Below are 21,942 nucleotides of genomic sequence, written 5' to 3' on the forward strand. Positions count from 1 at the left end.
GGGGCGGGGCGGCGGGGTGGTGGGGCGGCGGGGGGAGGAGCAGCTGGGAGGGGCGGGGAGGAGGCGGGGCGGGGGGGAGGAGCAGCTGGGAGGGGGCGGGGCGGCGGCGGGGAGGGGAGGTGGAGCAGCTGGGAGGGGGCGGGGCGGCGGGGCAGCCGCGTCCCACCCGGGGCTGCTGAGCCCAGCGGCGGGCGCCCTCCGGTCCCCTCCGCAGTGCACGGCGCCTGGGATGAGTGGTCGCCTTGGAGCCTCTGCTCCAGCACCTGCGGCCGCGGCTTCCGGGACCGGACGCGCACCTGCCGGCCCCCCCAGTTTGGAGGCAACCCCTGTGAGGGCCCTGAGAAGCAAACCAAGTTCTGCAACATTGCCCTGTGTCCTGGTAGGTGAGAGAAGGGGGAGCTGGGCGGGGGGTGGGGGGGCTGGGCAGCGGAGAAAAGGAAGTGGGGAAGGGCCCATTGGACTACTGGCGCAGGTCACAGGGCCGGTCACGGGAGTCCAAGGCCAGCTCGCTGGGTTGCTTAGAGGTTGGAGACCCTAGGGGATTCTCACTCACGTGTCACGGGCGTTGGGATGGTGTCCCCCCCCGCCCCCACCCCGGTGGTCACGCTCATGCTCCAGGCTTCATGACGGTGTGGTGGGCCCCAGAGGTGTTCACACCTATGACCCAGAATGCGTGGTGGAGTGGTAGACCCCTAGGGGTGTTCACACTTGTGCCCCAGGCTTGGTGTGGGGTGAGACCACGGGCGCATTCTTACCCGTGGCCCAGGCTGGGCGGTGGGGTGGCGGGCGGGCCCCCGGAGTCACACCTGCGGCCCAGGCTGGACGTGGGGCCCTGGGTATTCACGCTGGCTTCCTGTCCCCTTCCTCCCCCGGGCCGGGCAGTGGACGGAAACTGGAACGAGTGGTCAAGCTGGAGCACCTGCTCTGCCAGCTGCTCCCAGGGCCGGCAGCAGCGCACCCGGGAGTGCAATGGGCCTTCCTACGGGGGCGCCGAGTGCCAGGGCCACTGGGTGGAGACTCGAGACTGCTTCCTGCAGCAGTGCCCAGGTCAGGGTCCCGCCCCGGGGCCTGCGGGTGGGGGGCCTGAAGGGCATGAGCCACGGGGGTGTGGGGGTCCGTGGGACACGGAGGTGGCCGTGGGGACTGGTACACGGGAGGCGCTTGTGTTCCTCTGCGCCAAGCTGAGCTCCGGTTCCGCTCCCTCGGTCTCCATGTCTCTTCTCCTCATGGCTTCCTGCTGCTGGACCCCTGGTTCCCCGTGACTCCTGGACCTGTCCCCGCCTGGTCGCCATCTGTGTGCCCTCATGCCTGGCCGTGCCCCGCAGTGGATGGGAAGTGGCAGACCTGGGCATCGTGGGGCGGCTGCAGCGTGACGTGTGGGGGCGGCACGCAGCGAAGGGAGCGCCTCTGCTCCGGTCCGTTCTTCGGGGGAGCAGCGTGCCAGGGCCCGCAGGATGAGTACCGGCAGTGCAGTGCCCAGCGGTGCCCTGGTGAGGATCCTCCTGCCCTGCGGCGGGGCTCTGGGGGAGGGGCACCCCGGCGACTGGGTGGGCTTGGGGCTTCGCTTTGCCGGGAACAACCCCGGACGGCAGATGTTCCGGAGGGGTCTCCCCCTCCGCGAGCCTGCTGCCTGCTCACGGCCCCCCTCCCCGCGCCCTCCCGCACCCACTGCCTCCGGCCCCTGGCAGAACCCCACGAGATCTGTGACGAGGACAACTTCGGCACCGTGATCTGGAAGGAGACTCCGGCAGGAGAGGTGGCCGCGGTCCGGTGTCCCCGCAATGCCACAGGTGAGGGACTCCCGTCCCACCCTCAGAGATAACACGCGAGGCCCTGAGAGGCCCCTGCAGGCCGTGCCCAGGCAGCTCCATTGGCACACGGAAGCCAGGACGGCCCAGCCAGGAGCCACGCCGCCGGCTGCGGTGTCCTGAGCGCTCACCCAGAGACGGCACCTGCACCCACTGTGCATCGTGCCCCTCGAAGGTGCCCAGTTATGGGTGGGAAACTGAGGCGCAAAGAAGTTACCACACTTGCCCTGGGCTTGCTGGGCCAATACGTGGGAAGCCAGCAGCCTTAACCCCCATGCGTTCTTGTGGAGGGTTTGGGGGTGTGTGTGGAAAAGCAGGGTGTGCTCCTAGGGGAAGGGGCTTAGTGCCCTGAGGGGTTGGCGGTCTTTCCCCTCTTGTTTGAAGGAGCGCGGCACTTTGCGCACCCTTATGTGCTGTGTGATGTTTAGGAAGTGCTGTGACCTCTCTGAGCCTCCCTTTTCTCTCTACAAGAGGAGGGTGTTTGGGGCTCTCCCTACAGGGCTGTCATAAGCGAGCGGTAGAGGGGTCCACACGGGGTGGGGACAGCGGTGGAGGCGACGGTGGGGTCCCATTCCTGCTTTGTTTGCACGTTCCTGGTAGCCTATTGCAAATTCACAGAAGCAAAGAAAATACAGGTCCCAGGGGTGTGACCTCTGGCCTTTTGCCTGCCCCCATGACCTTGTTCCCGCTAGTGATCCCGCACCACGCTGTGGGATGGGGCCCCCTTCCCACCCAGTGGCTCCTGCCAAGTGACAGGGTCGTGACAGTTCTTTGGGGCCATCACTGTTGGACACGCAGCCATGCCCAGGTCCCTGGCCGCTTCCTGGGAGTAAGTTCTGGGTCACAACTGATGCCAGGTGCCCCCTCAGTGTCGATGGGCCGTCAGGGCCTTCCGAGGCCTCTAGTGCTCTGTGGGTGATGCTGGGCAGGGACCCAGGCCGTTGGCTCTCCGGGGGCTCTGGGTTGGGGGGACTGCAGGAGAGCCCCCCCCCCCCCGCTCCGCCCCGTGCACGTGGGGTCCCGGGCACCTGACTTCAGGAGCCACTGCTACCTGTGTGGAAGGAAAGGAACAGGGAGGCCGGGCCTCGTGCTGGCCCTGCTCTCCGTGGAAGGCCGTGGGCGAGTCCCTGCTTCCGGGGCGGGAGGGGCGTGTGCCGGGGGGCCACGGGTGGGACCCCTGCACCGGAGGCAGAGATGACCCACTTCTCTCCAGGCCTCATCCTGCGACGCTGTGAGCTGGACGAGGAAGGCATCGCCTACTGGGAGCCCCCCACCTACATCCGCTGTGTCTCCATCGACTACCGGAACATCCAGATGATGGTGAGGGTGGCCGCTGGGGTCTCCTGCCCTGGCCGGCACTCCGCTGCCCTTTAACCCCAGACGTGGCCCCGTGGCCCCCGTGGCTTCCCCGCGGACGCGAGTCAGCTGGGGCCACGGGCTGGGGGCTGCAGAGGGCCCGGGCGTGGGGGTCCTCGGTACCTGCCCCGGGCGGATCCTGCAGACTCGCGGCACCCGCCCTCCATCTCCCCAGACCCGGGAGCACCTGGCGAAGGCTCAGCGTGGGCTGCCCGGGGAGGGGGTCTCCGAGGTCATCCAGACACTGGTGGAGATCTCCCAGGACGGGACCAGCTACAGCGGGGACCTCCTCTCCACCATCGACGTCCTGAGGAACATGACGGAGATCTTCCGGAGGGCGTACTATAGCCCCACCCCCGGGGATGCGCAGGTGGGGCCCCCGAGGGCAGCCCCGGGGAGGACGAAGGGGGAGTGGGCCCCGACCTGGCCCCCTGCAGAGCCCCGACCCCACTCGCGCGCCGAGCCACATTCTGGCGCTTTTTCTCGGCTCACTGGTCCTTCTTCCTCTTCTTTCCAGAACTTTGTGCAGATCATCAGCAACCTGCTGGCAGAGGAGAACCGGGACAAGTGGGAGGAGGCCCAGCTGGTACGGATGCCAGTCTGGGCCCCGCGGTCACGGCAGCAGGGTGGGCACGGGCGTGTCTCCTCCCTCCCTGGGGCCCGGGCTAGTGGGGCGGAGGGTGGTGGCCTGGGTTCCCGTCCCAGCACGGCCTCTGCACCGGCGTGACTCTGAGGAATCTGATTCCCGCCCAGCTTCTGTCTCCCCATCCGCCAGGGGACGGTAGCTCACCTCGTGGGCTCGGTGGCGGGCGTGGGAAAACGTGTGGGCCTTGTGGCGCGAGTCAGGGCCACCGGGACAGGGTCAGCCTCCCTTCCTCCTGGACTGACCCCGGGACAGTAGTCAGCGCGGAGGCCGTGGGTGTCCAGGGACCCCTCCGGTCTCCGCGGGCTCGACCCCTGCCCACCAGCACGGCAGCCCCCTCCCCCGGGCTCAGGGTTCCGCTCCACAGAACGGTGCCGGTGCTCAGAGGTGCTGGGTGCTCAGACGCCCCGCTCTGCTTCCAGAGTCAGGTCCGGAGCGTTGGGGTGCCGGGAAAGGAGCACCGGGACCCCGGAGAGGGGGCCACCGATGCGGGAGTGGAGGGACGGGAGGGTGTGACCCGGGCCGGGCGCGGGGTGTTCCGGGACACCCTCATTTTGCTCTGGGCCCCCCGCCACCCCCCCCCCCGGTCCCCAGATGGGCCCCAACGCCAAGGAGCTCTTCCGGCTGGTGGAGGACTTCGTGGACGTCATCGGCTTCCGCATGAAGGACTTGCGGGACGCGTACCAGGTCACAGACAACCTGGGTGAGCCCCGGCCCTCCCGCCTGCGTCCCCTCGTCTACGGGGACGGGCCCGGCGGCCTCCCTGTGGCCCTCACGCAAGCGGCCCCGCGCCCCTGACCGCCTGAGGGGTATCAGGAGCTGTGCTCGCAGCCGCAGCCGTGCCCGTCGTCACCCCTCACGCCTCACACCTGCATACCTCACACCTGCACACCCCTACGCGTCTCACACCCCACACGCCTCACCCGTACGCGCCTCACACGTATGCGCCTCACACGCACGCGCCTCACACCCCACGCGCCTCACAACCCACGCGCCTCACACGCACGCGCCTCATATCCACACGCCCACACACCTTACGCACCCCAACCCCCATGCACCTAATATACCTACACACCCCATACTCCGTGTACTGCACACTCAGAGAGTGGGCCCCATCTGTCCCCACGTCCTCATAGAGGGAAGACGCCCTGGTCCCCAGAGTTGGCCCCACAGGTGAAGGAGGGCCCAGGCAGGTAGCCAGGCCTGGAGGGGCACGGGCGTGCGGGCAGGGGGCCCCATGTGAACAAAGGCACGGACAGAGGTGTGAACTGGCCGCGGGGGTGGGTGTCTGTCGGGGGACGGGCCCGGAGGTGGGTGAAGGCCCAAGCGTCCGGGCACCGTGGCGGAGGCCGTTGGCCCCGGAGGCCCTCCCCCTTCACCCCACACCGGCCGAGGGCAGCTCCGCGCGGGCCCCGACCCGGCCCCGGGGTGCGGGGTGAGGGGAGCGGGCGTCCACCCGACACCGGTGGGCCGGGGTGAAGGGGACTTGGAGACACCGGGACCCCCCCGCCCCCGTCCCAGGTGTGCCGCGCAGCCCCCAGGGATGCCCTGTGAGGTGGGGTCTCTTCCTACCCCTTCTATAGAGCCCGTAGGGAGGTGGCCCGGGCTCCAGCCTCCCAGGGAGGAAGGGGGGCCCCCCCTAGGGGACCCGGCCCCCCGGCACCCCTTCATGGCTGCAGGCCTGACTGCACAAGCCGCCTTCGACCCCTCCCGGGGCCCTGGGGGCCGCGTCCAAGCCTGGGGCCTCACAGTGGCGGGGGGGGGGGGCCCCCCGGGGGGGGGGGGGGGGGCTGTCTGAGGGCTCGGGCGAGGCGGGAAAGCTGCCCCCGTTGGTGCTCGCTCTGAGCCGGGAGCTCCCCAGGGCCGAGGCCCCTGTCGTGTAACTGCCCTCCGCCTCTGTCCGTCCGTCCCCGTGTCTCTGGCCATCCCCTCCGCCCAGTCCTCAGCATCCACAAGCTCCCGGCCAGCGGAGCCACAGACATCAGCTTCCCCATGAAGGGCTGGCGGGCCACGGGCGACTGGGCCAAGGTGCCGGAGGACAGGGTCACCGTGTCCAAGAGTGTCTTCTCCACGGGGCTGGCAGGTGAGGGGCCCCAGGCTGCGGGAAGGGTCCTCACGGGAGACTCACCGCCCGCGGCGCGGCGCCGCCCCGGGGGGGGGGGGGGGGGGGGGGGGCGGGGGGGGGGGCCCGGGCGCCCGTGGGGGGCGGGGGGGGGGGGGCCCCCCCCCTCCCCCCCCCCCCCCCAGCCCTCGGGGGTCACTTAGAGGGACCTAGGCAGCCACCCAGCTCTCCGACTGCAGCGCTGTGCGCGTGATGGGGGTGGACATGACCCAGGAGCCCAGGCCTCCGCCTGGGGACACACACTTCCCTAGCCGGAGCAAGGTCCAGGCGGGGGCGGCCGGGAGAGGTGACCGCGGCGCCCTCTTCCAGAGGCTGACGACTCATCTGTGTTCGTGGTGGGCACCGTGCTCTACAGAAACCTGGGCAGCTTCCTGGCCCTGCAGAGGTGGGGGGCCCAGCCTGGGAGGGACGGGGCCGAGCGAGGGGTGCGGGCCTGCGGGGGGCGTTCCGGGGTGGGCCTGGGTCTCGGGGAAGGCTCGCTGATGCAGCCTGCTGGCTCTGCCCCAGGAACACGACTGTGCTGAACTCCAAGGTCATCTCGGTGACCGTGAAGCCCCCGCCTCGCTCCCTGCTCACGCCCTTGGAGATCGAGTTTGCCCACGTGTATAACGTGAGTGCCCTTGACGCGTGTACGTCTGTGTACGCGTCCCTGATTCCTCCCACCTGATCCCAGGGGGATCCCACGGCCTCCTTGGGTCTCACGTCGGCCTCGCGGGAGAGCCGCTTTGATCCCCGAACGAGGGAGGAGAAGCTGCAGCTCAGAGACGTATAGCGATTTGCCCAGGCTCACACAACGAGCTTATGTGGGAGACAGATTTCAGTCCTCTCCTGTAGCCCTGCTCTTTCCCACCGTGTGGCCTTGGGCAAGTTGCTCAACCTCTCTGTGCCTGGGCTCTCTCCCTTATCAGATGTGAGCTAGAGGCTTGGCTGAGAACTGAGCAATTACCACCAGTGCTTAGAGCGCACCACCCCTCACGAGGGCCCCCGGACCCTGCCGCTCTCACCTCCGTGGTCCCAGTGCTGGCACGCCAGGCCTGCAGGACAGGCGCGTTTGCTCATTCCTGCTCGCTTACCCCTCAGGGCCCCTGGGGAGGGGTCTCCCTCTTCCACCATTTGTATTAAGCTGGGCTGGCCGCCTGGGCACCCAGAGACGGGCCGCAGCCATTGCTGCCGGGAGCTGCTCAGAGAGGGCTAGTCCCTTCCCCACTCTGGGCCTCAGTTTCCTCCTCCTCAAACTCCACCTCTTGGGGCAATCGCACAGTCCCAGCACCCGCCTAGCATGCCTGGGGGTGGGTCCCGGCAGTAACCTTGGGTGGGGCCTGGAGGGTGGGCACATGACCCTGACTCCTCTCTCTCCCCCAGGGCACCACCAACCAGACCTGTATCCTGTGGGACGAGACAGATGTGTAAGTTCACGTGGACGTTGTGGCCTTGGGGGGGGGGGGCCCCCGGGGGGACCGGGGGCCCGCGCGGCGGGATAGGGCTGCGGTTTCAGGTTGGAGGCCGTGTCCTCCTGTCCGTCTGTCTTGAATGATCCCCCACTGCCCAGGTCTGGCTCTGAGGCAGCTTGGAGCCCCCCACCCCAGCCCGCCTCCCAGCCCTCCCAGGGAAGAGTTTGTGCAAAGGCCCCAGAGAGGGAGCAGCCTCCAGAGGAGGGTCAGAACTGGGGGCACATGGTGCGGGAGAGAGCTTGGTGGCCGGATCCCGGTGGGCCAGGTGAGCCTGGGGGCAGCTAGGCCTCCCCTGCTGGGGAGGGTGTGGTCAGGAAGCTGGATGACACCGCCACCACCCGCCTCTCTCAGCCCTGGCACCACCTTCTCTTAGGCTCCCCTGCACCCCTGCCCTAGGCCGGCCAGGAGCATGAGCCTGTGCAGCCTGGTCCCCTGTGCCTGGGGGTATGTGCGGTGATCCCTTGTGCTCTGGGCGGTGCGGTGAGAAATGTGTGTCCTGGGAGGTCAGGGAGCCTCCCGGAGGAGCTGACACTAAAGTAAGACAGGTTTGCCTGGCAGAGGAGGGGACGCAGAAGCATAACTTGAGCAAAAACATGGAATTTGGAAGGTACAGGTGGCACGTGAGGTGTGGCCAGGAAGAGCAGGTGGCTGGAAAACAGACAGGGTGCCAGTTTGTGGCAGTGGTTGTGTCAGGAACGATGGAAGTTGTTGAGATGGTGTCATCGTCCATCCATCCATCCATCCATCCATCCATCCACCCCTATCAATCCATCCATCCATCCATCCATGCACCATTCATCCATCCACCCATCCATTCATCCATCCATCCATCCACCCATCCACCCACCCATCTAGCCCCATCCATCCGTCCACCCATCCATCCATACATCCATACATCTATCCTTGCACCATCCATCCATCCATCCACCATCCATCCATCCATCCATCCATCCACTGCCATCTATCTATCCATCTACCCACCCACCCACCCACCCATCTATCCCCATCCATCCATCCACCCATCCACCCATCCATCCATCCACCACTATCAATCCATGCACCATTCATCCATCCATCCATCCATCCATCCACCCACCCATCCAGCTAGCCCCATCCATCCATCCATCCCAATCTACCCATCCATCCATCCATCCATCCACTGCCATCTATCTATCCATCCACCCACCCACCCATCTATCCCCATCCATCCATCCACCCATCCACCCTATCAATCCATCCATCCACCTGTCCATCCATCCATCCATCCATCCATCCATCCATCCACCTATCCACCCATCCATCCTCCAGTGATTACTGACCATGGAGAAGACACTGCTGTATCCTCAGCCTTGTCCTCTTGTCCTGTCTCCAACGAGGACGGACAACAAAGCAGGAATGTATAGATTCCTATGAAAATGTCAGGTCATGCCACATGCCAAGGAGCAAAGCCAGATGGATCTGGTGGCAGGTGGGGAAGCCTCTCTGAGGAGATGATGTTTGAGCAGAGGCCCGACACAGCACGTGCATGTGGGTGTCTGGAGAGAGGCATTGTGGCAAAAGGGACAGGCCGCACAAGGTCTCTGCTCTGGGGGCGTGCAGGGCCACTCAGCAGACGTCACCGGCCTTTCCTGCCCTGGGCCTGGGGTGTGGGGACAGGCCTGAGTGGGGGCTGGGTCACCTGCAGCCCTGGCGAGTTGGCACTCTGGCTCTGGTCGTTGTCCCACTGCTTTTCTCCGGGTTTGACAAGCAGCACAGCCTCTTGTGTCTGACTGGACTGAGGTGGGGCCCACAGGCCTGCGGCGCCCCCCACCCCACCAGCCCCCAGAGCCTTACGTCTGCGGGCGGTGGGGTTGTGCTGTGACTTCAAGTCCATGGCGCCTGGCCCCTGCCCACAGCTAGAATCCTGCTCCCCGGGGGCTGTTGAGAGGCCACCTGCAGCCCCCCGGGGCACCTGACTGACACCCGCTGGAGGGGCCTCCTGCTTTCTCCAGACAAACACGACACTCTCTCGGACAGCGGCACCCGCATTTCTGATTGTTTCCTTGGCGTCCAGTCCCCAGACAGTTTTAAGCTCTGGGAAGTAAATTACTTTCCAGACTGGTGGGATTCATCCCCTTCGCCCTTCCTGGACAGCAGGCTGTGGGAGGTCAGGCCAGCCCAGAGTGTGTCCAGTTCACTGTCCCGGGGGCCCTCGTGCAGCCAAGGAGGACCGTGTGGCTGTGCGGCCTGGGGCAGACCCCCCACTCCCAGAGCCCCGGCTTCCCATCCTGTGGCCAGAGTCCGCCCGCTCACAGGTAGGAGCTGGGTGGGAGCAGGGAGAGTACTGTGGCCAGGTCCCCACTTCCCACCTCTGGCCGTGAACTCCACCTGCCCATCCTCCTTCAGCTGTGGGGGGGGGGGGGGGGGGGTCTGCCCACTGCTCCAACATCCATCCCTGGTCACCTCTGGATGCTCGGGATCACATCTGTGCCTGGGGGCCCAGGGCCCCAAGGACGGCATTTGCACACGGCTCCCTGTTTGGTCCTGGGCACGGCCCTGGGAGCCCTGGGTGACGGTGCCTGTCACCTCTGAGGAAGCCGAGCCTCCTAGAGGCCTGTGACTCAGCTGAAGGCTCGGGGTGGGGAGCTGAGGCGTCTGATCCAGGACTGGGCAGCCAGGGCCCACGGGGCAGGGTCAGAGGCTGGGGGGGTGGGGGTTGGAGGGAGCTGGCTCTGTCCCCCGGGCCCCCCTCTGCTCTGCCCCAGACACCTTCTCCTTCCATGGCCGGGTGGGCGGCTCCTCACCACGTGAGTGGGCTCGCGAGAGCCCAGGTTTTCCTAGGTGACCCGATACACGGTCCAGGGGCAGGGGCCCCGGTCCGCTTCCACCCGTGTGCCCAGGAATGGAGTCTGTGCTGGCGTGGACCTGCGTGTGCAGGCGGGATGAGAAAGAGTGCCAGGCATCTGCAGGATTGTGGGTGGGGGCCTGGGGGAGAGGGAGCCAGTGGCCACAGCTGAGAGAGAGTGATTTCTCGATCCAAGACTGAGCTCTGCCCTGATCACAGATGGAGCCTTAACACGGGTCACCTGCTGAGCCCTGACTTTCATCAAACACTGAGCCTTGACCCTGGTCACACTCTGAGCCCTGACCCTGCTCACGTGCTGAGCCCTGACCCTGGTCGCTCTGAGCCCTAACCCTGCTCATCCTGAACCCTGACCCCTGGTCACCCTCTGAGCCCTGACCCTGGTCACACTCTGAGCCCCGATCCCTGGTCACACTCCAGGCCCTGATTCTGGTCACCCTCTGAGCCCTGACCCTGCTCGCGTGCTGAGCCCTGACCCTGGTCGCTCTGAGTCCTGCCCCTGTGTCTTATCTGAAATCACTCGTGCCTGCGCACATATAACGAAACGTGTGTCATATGCTTGCAGGGCCACCGCCTCCTCCAGACACATGCGACAGTTGACCATGTGACTCGCTTGTCTTAGAAAAAATGAGTCAGAGGGTTCCACCCACAGTACAGACGCTCCACCTGCCTCGCCCCCAGCTACACACACTTCCACACGAAGGCTCGACGCCCACGCCTGACGTCTCTGTAAACATGGGCCCTGACCGACCCCTGGAGTCCCCCTTGCCCCAGCAGCCCCAGTCATGTGGCCGAATCCCGCCCTCCCCGCCAAAGACCCCGATCGCCCGCTCCGGGACCTCAGCCGGCAGCGTGGCTCAGGGCCGTCCCCCACAGCCCTCCGCCGGCCCGGCCCCGGCAGCAGCGAGGGCCTGCGGAGTGGGGGTGTTAGGGAGAGAGAGGGGTTCTCGCAGAGCTCCGTTCAGGACTCTGATGAGCGCGGGATGGGCGGGCCGGGGGGTGATGGGGGCTCGCGAAGGCCCGGAGCACCTCCTGGGCCCTGGGCCCTGTGCTCCTGAGCCAGCCTCTGCTGTCCTCCTCGGCCGTCGCTGACTTAGAGCGGGAGAGTCAGAGCTGGTGGGATCCTCGGAGAACGTGGGCTTTGCCCTGACCTGCTTGTGGTACGCTGAGGCCCAGCGTGCCGGCCGGGGGCAGGGGCTCTCCGAGAGGGCTCCTCCTGCGACGCCAGCGTTTGGGGGTGTCTGCAGGGGGCCTGCCACGCAGGGGCCCCGGGAAGGGCCGGGTGCCACCCCCACTGCGTCCCCAGCTCCGGGACCCACGCTCACATCGGCCGTGGAGGCTCTGGGAATCCCACCGGGTTGGGGGTTCCCTCGTGCGGTGGCTCTTGGCACCCTTACTCTGTGCCACCTGAGCCGGCACGGCGGACACTGGGACAGGCTGGCCGAGAGGCCGGCGTCCTGCACGCTCCGTGGGGCTCCTGTCTGAAAGCCTGACCCCACTGCAGGCTCTTCCGATGTGCCTCGTTTGCGCACACAAGCTCTCGGTCTGCCGGGGAGGCAGACCCAGGGTGCTGTCTGACAAGCGGGGGCCCCCCCTCGGCCCATGCCGGTCTGTGCTGCAGCCCCCACCCCCAGCCCCTCCCCGGCCCTGCCACACAGGGATACTCAGGCCCCGGGGCCCGGCCCCTTCCCTGGGGTCCCTGCACCTGTGTGTGTCCTGGTCCCTTTAAGAGCCTTGCCCCCATCCTTGGTTTCCTTGGAGAGAGCAGTGAGGGGCAGGCCGCGGGGGGGGGGGGGGGGGCGAGCGGAAGGGAGAGTTGGCAGGGCCCCCGGGTCGTTGTCAGCGGCTGGTTCCCAGATGGATTCCTCCCACGAAGGCTGGTTTCTGATGGGAGCAGAGGAGGCAGGCAGGGGGGAGATGGGAGGGGATGGCGAAACCACCCACCCTCCGCAGCCCTGGACTCTGCCCAGCCCCTTCCCCAGTGCCCTTCCCTCCTCTGAGTCTCCCCTGACTTTGTTCTTGGGGGGTAGGGGGCTGGCGGGGCCCTCCTGTGGGCCTGCCCTCTCCCGAAGGGGCTGCTGAGTCTCCTTGCAGGGCCGGGAGCTGGAGGGGGCGGACAGGTCCCCAGGTCGTGGCCCACCAACAGCTCCTGTGTCCTGCACCCCGGCTCACAGCCCGGCTGCCCCAGCCACTGCTCTGCACCCCACGGGCCCCCTCACGGCCCCCCCCCCCCGCCTCGGGGCGGCCGGGACTCTCGGCCCATCTGTGCCCAGCTCTGCTCTTGCCTCAAACGCCGCCTGCTCTGAGAGGCTCAGAGACCTTCCCGCCCATTTTCCTACACCCGCACTCCTGTCCACCACTTCCCAGCTCAGACCCCATTTAGCAGCAAGTCCGAGGGTGTCTGAGCTCCCGCTTCCTGGTTGCCTCTCCCCCTGCAGGATGTGGGCCCCGCCCCAGGCAGGGTCTCCTCTGCTGCCCAAGAGTTTCCCCTGCCAGGGATCCTCAGGAGGTGAACAGAGGAGGCTGCTGGCATGTGCCCCATTGAGGGGGGGTCCCCTCATCCTCAGGGGACTGAAAATTTGTCCATTCATTCATTCATTCATTCACTCATTCATTCCCTGAACACATCTTTCCTGCATCCAATCTGCCCAGCGTGGTCTGACTTCGGTGACAATGTCCTGCCATCAAGGTGCCCCCGTAGCACCCACCCAATAGGATATCCACCCGGGTGAGCCTACCCCCATCCCACTCTCACATATGGGGTGAGAAGGGCCCTCCCGGGAGGGCAGGGTCAAAGGACCTGAGCTTGCCCTTACACGGCTCCAAGTTGTCCCCACTGGGGGTCCTCTTGGACCTGCTTGTCCCAACGACTGGGGGTCTGTGGGGGTCCAATAGCCACGGCTGGCTGGTCAGGACGGCCCCTCCCTCCAGCTCGGGAATCCCTGGCTCTGCTCACACTGGCCACGCAAGCCCCGGCCTCAGTTGCCTTGACCGTGCAACGGACAAGATGAGCACCCACCAGCCCCCAGCCCCCACCAGGCGCCTCCCAGGCGACGGCAGAGGGTGGAAACTGCCAGCGAAGGCCCAGAGCCGGCCCCGGCCCCAGCCCTCCCCCGGCCCGCCCCCTCCCCCAGCCCCCTCCCCTGTTCTCCTTCCTTTCCCTGCTAGGGAAAGCACTGCCAGCTGCTGCCCGGCCTGTGACAGTGCTGGTGGGGCGTGTCTGGAGAGGGACTTCCGCAGGGGAAGGCGCGGAACCCGCCGGGGGCACCGTGGGGGTGGCAGACACGTGCTCGAGGACCCGCGGGCGTTGGCGTGGAGGGGGCATCTGGGGGTGGGGGCCTTTCCTGGAAGAAGGGTCAGGGCCCGCGAGCCTCCTGCTGGGCTGTGTCCAGCTGTGACCGGGTCCCCCTTTGTGGTCCGTCGTCTAGCGTCTCCACACCCGCAGGCGGCCCGGTGAGCGTAGCGAAGGGGAGGGGGGCCAAGGTGGCAAGTCAGGGAGGGCAGGCCCCGGGGCTCATGGGATCTGCCTGGTAAAGTGGGGTCACACTGGGTAGCACGTGGCTGGCTGGGGTGGGAGGCCCGTAGGGGCGGGAGATAGGGCAGCTGTGGGTGCAGATTGAGTCAACCACCTTGCCTGTCCCTGGTCACGTGACCGAGCAGCCAGAGGCCTTGGAAGAGGGGCCTGGGACCAGGCGGGGCCGTTTCCCTCAGCACCCCCACCCCACAGGCCCTGCTCCGTGAGCCCGTGCCAGGCCCTGCCTTGGGGGCAGGTGGGGAGTGAGGAAAAGGGGCTCGGAGTCACCCTCGGGGAGGAGGGGGTGGGCCCACAGGAAGCCGTGCTGGTGCTAGGACCCTGGGCTGGAGGGGTGGGTGCCTCGGGGTGAAAGGGGAGCTGCCTCGTGGGGCCATGGTGGCACACGCAGGAAGGGGTGCGTGTGGGGACAGAGCAGGGGGCTCTGGGGAGGGCCTGGGCCTGACGAGCACACAGTTGCTCTAGGGTGCTCCTAGCGGGGCTCTGTTCATCCGTCCCTCTGTCCCTCCACGCGTGCCCTGCCGAGACTCTGCATTCACAGTGAGGCTCACCCCACTAGCCCTGTGGCCCCACATCATCCTCCCCGGAGGAGAGGTCAGGGTTGGGGGCTGCCCGCTGCCCAGACCCCATCCTGCCGCCTCCCGCTGGAGCCCAGTCTCCTTCCTCCTCCTGGGAGCCCCGCTCTCCACGGCCTCCCAGGCCCACCCACACCACCGGCTGCCCTGCGTGGGCATCTGTCCCTGTCCACGCCCACGCCCACGTGTCTGGGGAGCCCACCAGGGTCCTACCACGACACAGCAGCTAATGGGGGGCAGGGGCAGGCGTCTGATCTGCCGCAGCCTGGACTCAGATCTCGGCCCCATTTCTTACTAATGGGGTCGCCGTGGACGAGCCTGTCGTCTCCTTGAGCCTCAGTTTCCACATCTGTAAACGGGTTGCTACAGTTCTGAAGCGAGGTGATGTGTGTCGAGCACAGATTGTGGGGCTGGGAAATAACCGGTGAGTAGGTGCCATCCTTACCCTACTCCAGGGGGCTTGTGTCACTAGCTGGCATGGTGCCCTGTGGGGACAGCACGTGCCCTCGGGGGGGGGGGGCCGGGGGGGGGGGCCAAAGCGGTGGGGGACAGGCTGCCCGGTAGGGGGCTCCTGGGCTGGGTGCAAAACCCGGAGGCGGGTGGCAGAGGCTCTCTGGGCCCCGGTGCAGCACGTGCAAAGGAACTGAGGCAGGCGTCCGTGCCATGGGGTGGACTTGGGAGGTGATCTTCCTCCCGTGAGACACTTGCTTCCCTCTGCCAGGGCGCAACTGTTCGTTTTCTGTGGCAGAAAGGTCTTAGTCCCACTTCCCGGGTGGCCCCAGCCTCATGCCCCTGCTGGTGGCCCTGGGGGGGGCGGTGACTGGCTGCTCGCCTGCCCGTGGGCCGGCCACATGCGGGGCAGGCCAGGGAAGGACGCCCAGGTGGTCGGCCAGGGGCCGTGGCTATCCGCCCTCCTTTCTACGCCTCGCTGCAGAGGCCCTTAGAAGTGGGGGTGGTGGGATGGCCGTGAGGTGGCCTGAATCACGGGCCGTTGGGAGTCAGGTGATTCCCTGGAAGGTGGGGTCAGGGACAGGCCAGGGCGACGGCGTGGGGTCCGGGGTTGGCCACGGCAGTGGTGCGGCCGCCTGTGCGCTCTGTCCTGGCTGGCGGGACGTGAGGGTTCCGCCTCCGCAGCGCCCCGGATGTGGCGGGTGCCGAGGAGACACCGTTGCGTGTCGGTGACAGGGGTTGCGAGCCAGCGTCCGTCTTGGTCGTGCGGCTGGTTCTGAGGCGGTGATGGCGGGCGTGATGGTGATGCTAACGGTGGAGGTGACACCGGGGACCGTGCGGCCAAAGCCGCGGCGGTGACCGTGGTGGTGACGAGTGCGCTCTTGGTGGCGCGGGTGTGGGCGGCAGGTGGTGACGGTGGCCATGAGGGCTGGACGGCCGGCGGTCGCGGGTGTGGCAGGACTGACGCTGTTGCGGAGGGGACAGATACGGTGGCATCCATGGCTTCGGTGCTGCTGCTGGCGGTGGCGATGGCCCCGGTGGCCGTATGATGACGTCATTCTCGTGCCCCACGGCGGCGGCGGCCCCATGCACATGGACAGCGTGGCTGGAAATAGCGTGGCGGCGACGTGGCGGCGACGTGGCGATGTTGCTGGTACCGTAGGGTGGGGGCAGCGGTGAGGGCATCTTGGACGTGACCAGGCCTGGCTGTGGCGGGTGGCCGGGTTTGGGATCTGTCGCAGTCAGGGGACACTCAGCTCAGGGCCCGCACACACGGGCCGGGGAGACGCTTCCCGAATGACCAGCGAAGGAGCCCGTGGTTGGAGCATGAGCGGGGCTGGGTGTCAGGGCAGTGGCCCCTCGGTTGGCAGGGGTAGGTGACACGATGGACGGCTTGGCTGGATGAGCACCAGGGAAAGTTCTGAGGGAAGCGACAGGCTCAGGTAGGACCTTAGGGTGGCGGCCTCCAACCTGGGAGGGGCCAGGGAGGGGAACGGGGTCGGCGGGAGCCTGGCCTCTGAGGCCCGATCACTTTCTTGCAGGGCTGGGGAGCCCAGAGTCCCGGCCTCTCCGGGGACCCTGGTCGCCTGGGTGGGTAGAGGGGGTGAGGACGAGAGTCCAGACCGCGGGGAGAGCCGCGTTTCCGGGGCAGGCGGGCCCGCTGCGCCAGGAGGGAGCGGGGAGGCTGGCACCAGGCGTCGTGAGGAGCGAGAGCGGCCACGGGTGCTGGAGCCACGAGGCCCAGACGCTGTCAGCACCAGGAGAGACGGCCCCACAGGCAGGAGCACGGGCCTCACCTGGCGGCTCACTTAGCAAGACCCAGGTCAGGCGGGTGTCCATCCCCCTGGGGCTACGGGTCACAGACACCAGGGTCCCCTCAGGACCACGGGTGTCGTTCCCAGGCCCTGAACCAAGACAGGATGGGGCTGATGTGGGCCAAGCCCCGGGGCAGCACATTCAGCCAGCCCTGCTGGTTCCCACAAGCTGGCAGCAGACAGGGGCTGGGCACGGAAGGGGCGGGGGCGCTCACGGAGACCTCCCAGAGGCAGCAGGGGCTCTGGGGACCCCTGGAGGACCAAGTGAGTCGGCCACGGGACGGGAGGACATGTGGTCGGAGGCACCGGCCACAACCAAGGCCTGGAAGCAGGAGAGGGCAGCTGTGTTCTGGGTCATCAGCGCTTCCCGCCGGGCCCAGGGGGCTTGGGAGTCATGATGAGCTCTGGTTGCTGGGTGAAGTAGGACCCAGGAGGGGAGTCTCGGCACAGAAGCTGGGCAGGACCCGAAGGAGGGGGTCAGGCACAATGCTCAGGAATTCACAGGCTATCCCGGCAGGCTCCCAGGAGGAAGAGACTCAGCACGAGCCTTGATCTGTGGCTCAAAAGTCAATAGGCAGAGGTGGGAGGTGGGCCTCCTGATGGGTGAGGCATCCTTTAGCAGGGCCTGTGCCTGGCATGGTCGGTTTGGGGAGCACAGGTCGAGGCCTGGCTGTTGAGGACCTCCAGGGCCAGGCTGAGAAGCCTTGAGGAGCCCCTAGAAGCCCCCACCTGCAGAGACGCTTTGCCTGCTCCCTGCTGCCCCATCCGGCTGTGCTGTGCCACTCTGGCTTCTTCCCTTCTTCCTGTTGTGTGGGAGGACACCCGTGAGTCATTTACACTCTGGTGCGGATCAGCCCATCACACCCCAGGGGACCCTGCTGGGCACAGTCCTGTAACAGAGCTGCTTCGTGGGCTGGCAGGGGGCATCGTGAACCAGCAGCGAATGCCCTGGTTGGAGCAGTGGGTGGAGCAGTGGACGGGGGTGGGGGGGGGGGCTCTCGGCACACCCTCCCCATCACCGTCCCCCGATATACCGTGAGAGCGCCAGGCCTGTGGGCCGTGTGTCCCTGTGTCTCCCCGAACAGGGTGCCGGGTGAGGATCTGTGCCCACTTCACAGGAGGGGCACCTCAGCTCCGAGTGGCCAGGATGGGATCTGCCCAAGGGGGGACCGGCCTCGGCTGCCCCATTCCCCCCTCGTGGGCTGAGCCTCCGCCCAGGGTCTCTGACACCCCTTGGCTCCCACCCACCCTGGGGCCCCGGGCAGGTGCCTTGGGGGTGCTGCCTGCGCCAGGCTGGGGACCAGGCCCGTGGCGGATGGGAGACAGCCTGTCTTCTCTGAGGCGCTCTGGCGTGGGATGCAGGGATGAGGTGGCGGCCCCCCACTGAACTAAGCATGAAACGAGGTGGGGGTTTGCACTGGGAGCTGGGGTCCGGCTCCCAGAAGTAGCCAGAGGGGAGCCCTGGAGGGTCAGAGTGCTGGGTCAGCTCAGGGAGGGTGGGGGTCCTTGAGGGAGGAGGGGGTTGGGGGAGCTTGAGCAGAGGACGACGTGGCGCTGGCACTGTGGGGGGCAGCGGCCACAGTGGCCGGGAGACTCGGTGGGGGTCCCACCAGGGTGGTGCCTCGGGGGGCGGCGGCGAGCGGCGGTCAGACTTTGGTGCCTTTTGCATGGAGGCCAGTGGGGTCTGCTGAGTGGCCGGCTGCAGGTGTGGGAGGGAGGCGGCGGGGCCTGGAGGCTGACCTCTGGCAGCGGGAGCTTAGAGGGGCAGAGGGCTGTCCCACCCCCACTGCGTGCCGGTTCCGAGCGGCTGGGCCCGGGCCTGCCCTCCCAGAGGAGGAGGCCGAACAGGACCCCGAGGCCGTGAGCAGTGTGGAGTGTGTGATGGGACAAGGTCCCCGAGGACGGAAGCTGTGGGTCAGGGACGGCCTGGCTGTGGGGGCTGGGAGCTGGCCGTGGCCACGATGGCCACGGTGGCCGCGGCGGCCATGCGGGCCATAACCAGCCTGGCCTCGCAGCACGTTGGTGGTGTGACGAGGGAGGCGCGGCTCTGCCCTGGGAGCCCTGCTTTGATGGGGGAGACACAGACGTTTTAGGGGAGCCCCGATCCGAGGGGCCCAGCGACCCCCTCAAGCCAGGCAGGGAGGGGCTCCTGCTCTAACCCCTGGGCCCCCTGCCCTCCTGGTCCTGGGAGGTGCCACTGCCCCAGCTCCTTCTGTCACCCTGGGCCTGATGAGGGGAGGGGCAGGTGTCAGTGACCCAGATTCCTCAGGCCTGGGCTCAGGGAGGTGGGGGGTTGGCTCCATGACCCAGTATTCCGAGTTTCTGAAGCTCAGACAAGAGGCAGCAAACGGTCTCCCAGTGCGGTCGCTGTGTGCAGGAGGAGGCAGTGACCTGCCCGTGTCGCAGAGATGAGAACAGGTGTCCCCGAGGCCGGAAGGATTCCGGTCACATGTGGCAAGGGCTCCCAGATGTTGAGGTGTAAGAACATGCCTCCTAGAGGTTTCGCCGCCAGGAGGGCCGAGAACTCCCTGGCCTTTCCCAGGTCGGGGGGTGCCTAAGATGCCGATGGGGTGCTCGGGTCAGGGACCACCCGTCTTGCTCGATGTCAGTCCTTGGCTGGTGTGAAGGGCAGCACGGCAGGCTTGGCTGACCATCGGAGCAACCTCTTTCCCTGGCCTGGGCTGGGGCCTTGGGTGGGCCACCTCTCTCTCTACTCTGGGCTTCAGCTTCTAGATTTACACAGTGGAGCTGAGGGTTACTGCAAAGCTTAAAACAAAACGCACAGGGCGCGGTTATTATCCATGTGTGAGAGGGAGCCGGAAGACGGTCCCCGTCCCTGTGCTGCATGTCAGGAGCCCAAGCCTGATACAGGCCACAGGGGCCTGCCGGAGCCGGGGAGAGGCGCAGCTGAGGGGGCGTGCACCGTGGCCCTGCGGGGTCTGGATGAGCCCCAGCCCCCCGGTTCCAGGTCCGGCGCCTTCCGGATCCGCCACCAGCTGCCGGCCTCCTGGACTGCCGGCCCGAAGGGAGGTTCTCTGAAGCGGGCGGGCGTGGGTGTTTTCTTGTGCCCTCCGTGGCCCGAGGCTGCCGGGCAGGCAAAGTGGGCAGCGGCCCCTCACCACCTCCTCTGAGAGGCTGATAAGCTAATTAGCGTCCTCATCAGGAGCCCTTCGAGGCCATTCTCCCAGGAGGTGGCCTGCAGCTCTCAGCCTGGCGCCCTGCAGACTCTCCAGCACCGGCTGGGAACCTGCCAGACTGCTGGCCCCAGCCAGCCCGACTCCTCTCACCCCAGGCCTCAGGGAGCTGTCCCCGCCTGGTCCTCCCAGGCAGAGAGCCGGGCTCCGGGTCTCTCCCCCACCCCCACCCCCCTGCCCGACTCTGCTCAGTGCACGAGAGCAGAGGCAGTGTCCGGGGCCTGAATCGTGAGAAGCACAGCCGCGACCCGAACCCGGGAGGCCGGCCACAGACGCCTGCTCTTCCGAGCAGCTGCCGGGCTAATGTCACGGACAAGCAGTCGGGCTCTGTCTCCAGACGGGAACGGCCTGCGGGACTCTCTCTCGGAGCGCGTCGCCTGTGCCGTCGGCCGTCTCGGGGTCTGGTCGGTGGCTTGCGCTTGGAAGGCTGTAGCTACGCATGCAGCCCCGGGCGTGAGAACAGGCCGCTCCTGCTAGGAGCGGGGACAGACGGCGGGAGCAGAGGCTGGGGTCCTGCGCGGTGCTGGGGGACGCAGGGGGAGCGTGGGGTGCACCAGGGCACCCCAGCGAGGCCCTGACAAACCTCTGGCCAATGGTGTGGGGAGGACCAGGCTGGACCCGGGGTGTCACTGGGAGCTCCGGGACTCCCTTGGCATTCCTGCCATCGTGCGTCGTCGGTTCTCGTTTGCGGTGAGGGGTCTTTCCCTCTCGGGAGGAAGGAAGAGGAGAGGTGTCTGCCGTAGCCTCAGTAGGCTTTGATTTTTGTCCCCCGCCCCCCACGCTCCCCCGGGGCTAATGGCTACTCCTGCGTTTATTTTATGGAGGGCCCCAACCCTTGGGGGCGTCCTCTTTTCTCACTGAACTCAGAGACTGAGCAGCCTGGCTGGAGCACAGGGTTGGGGGTGGGGGGCACTCCCGGGGCCACAGAGCCCCGATGCAGCCCGCAGAGCCTAGGGCTGGCTCCTGGGCCTAGCCCCCTCAGGCCTCAGTTTTCCTCCAAGGTACCGAGGGGGCGTGTCCTTCCCCCGAGGGAGGAGAAGGGACAAAGGCCCAGGCCCTGGCTTCCGGCCCAGCTCCGAGTACATCCCTTCTCCCCTGGGCCTGGAGCTCTGGAAGGGGGTTGTGTAACATCTCCAATTCCACAGACTCTGGGCTCTCTGGTTCCTGCAGCTCCGGAGCCTGAGCACTCCTGCAGACGCCAGCCCTGTGCCGGGCGCCTCAAGAGTGTTCACCCTCTGGGCTGTCCCGCCCGCCCCCCAGTTTTAGAGCTGAGGGAGCGAGCTAGGGGTGAGGACGGGAACCTTCCCGAGATGACACAGCTAGAACACATCTAGCAGAGTGGCACTCGGGGTGTGTGTGTGTGTGAGTGTGTGTGCGTGCACGCGCGCGTGGTCAGGGTTCCTGTGGGGAGCACTGGGCAGGGAGCGGCTCGGCCCCCAGCCTGCCCCGCACACAGGACAGCCGGCTGGTGGGGGGGAAGCAGGCGAGCGGAAGGTTCTGGAGGCATTCGGTGGCTCCCTCGGGCTCCGAGGAAGTGGAGCTGAAGCAGGACTCTGGGGCAGGCCTTGGGAAGACCCTCGCTGCCGAGACCTAGAATGTTCCCCGAAAGTCCTGGGGGCAGGCACGGGCCCGTGTTACTTGGGGAGAGGGCAGGCCTTTTGAGGCTCCGGCTTCAGAGGCAGGGCACGCGCAGCTTGGTGGGGCCTCAAGTGCCGAGCTGCAGTCTGGCCCCCTCAGACCTCCCGGCGCCCCCTTCCCCAACCCGGGGCCCGCGCGCCATGGGCGCCTTCTGCCGGGCGGCCGGCAGGCAGAGGGAAGGCAGGCCCAGCCCAGGACCAGGTGTGCCGGCCGGAGGCTCCTAAGTTCCCGGACCCGCGGGGCGGCCTTGAAGGGTGGGGGACTCGCATCCACAGCGACCGGTGCGCAGAGCGCCGGAGTCCTTCAGTCCCCGTGTGTAAATGGCAAGGCGCAACGAAGGGCCTCCAGACAGCGGGGAAGGCCGTTCGGTCCCAGGCCTCGGGCGGCGCACACCGGGTGGCGACCAGCCCCGCGGAGGTGGATGCGGGGGCGGGGGCGGTCCCAAGGTCACCAGCGCCGCGCCGGGCTCCGGGGGCGGAGTAGCGGGGGCGGCCCCGGCACCCCTCCCGGCGCGCCC

General features: G+C 67.3%; 1 protein-coding gene across 1 annotated transcript in view; it reads left to right on the forward strand.

Annotated features, from left to right (window-relative positions):
* ADGRB1 (adhesion G protein-coupled receptor B1) overlaps positions 1 to 21,942 on the forward strand; it is a 70,313-nt gene that overhangs the window by 20,296 nt on the left and 28,075 nt on the right. The window contains exons 3-18 of the mRNA XM_040494624.1: positions 156 to 379; positions 883 to 1,047; positions 1,326 to 1,490; positions 1,689 to 1,790; positions 3,022 to 3,128; positions 3,340 to 3,534; positions 3,682 to 3,750; positions 4,402 to 4,510; positions 5,747 to 5,890; positions 6,239 to 6,314; positions 6,437 to 6,539; positions 7,292 to 7,335; positions 13,950 to 14,088; positions 15,686 to 15,932; positions 18,425 to 18,507; positions 19,446 to 19,643. Of these exons, the coding sequence (XP_040350558.1) occupies positions 156 to 379; positions 883 to 1,047; positions 1,326 to 1,490; positions 1,689 to 1,790; positions 3,022 to 3,128; positions 3,340 to 3,534; positions 3,682 to 3,750; positions 4,402 to 4,510; positions 5,747 to 5,890; positions 6,239 to 6,314; positions 6,437 to 6,539; positions 7,292 to 7,335; positions 13,950 to 14,088; positions 15,686 to 15,932; positions 18,425 to 18,507; positions 19,446 to 19,643 (2,170 nt within the window). The remainder of the gene's footprint in view (positions 1 to 155; positions 380 to 882; positions 1,048 to 1,325; positions 1,491 to 1,688; positions 1,791 to 3,021; positions 3,129 to 3,339; positions 3,535 to 3,681; positions 3,751 to 4,401; positions 4,511 to 5,746; positions 5,891 to 6,238; positions 6,315 to 6,436; positions 6,540 to 7,291; positions 7,336 to 13,949; positions 14,089 to 15,685; positions 15,933 to 18,424; positions 18,508 to 19,445; positions 19,644 to 21,942) is intronic.

The sequence above is a fragment of the Herpailurus yagouaroundi genome, unplaced genomic scaffold (genome assembly GCF_014898765.1).
Source record: "Herpailurus yagouaroundi ecotype Mexico unplaced genomic scaffold, PumYag 186, whole genome shotgun sequence".
NCBI lineage: Eukaryota > Metazoa > Chordata > Mammalia > Carnivora > Felidae > Herpailurus > Herpailurus yagouaroundi.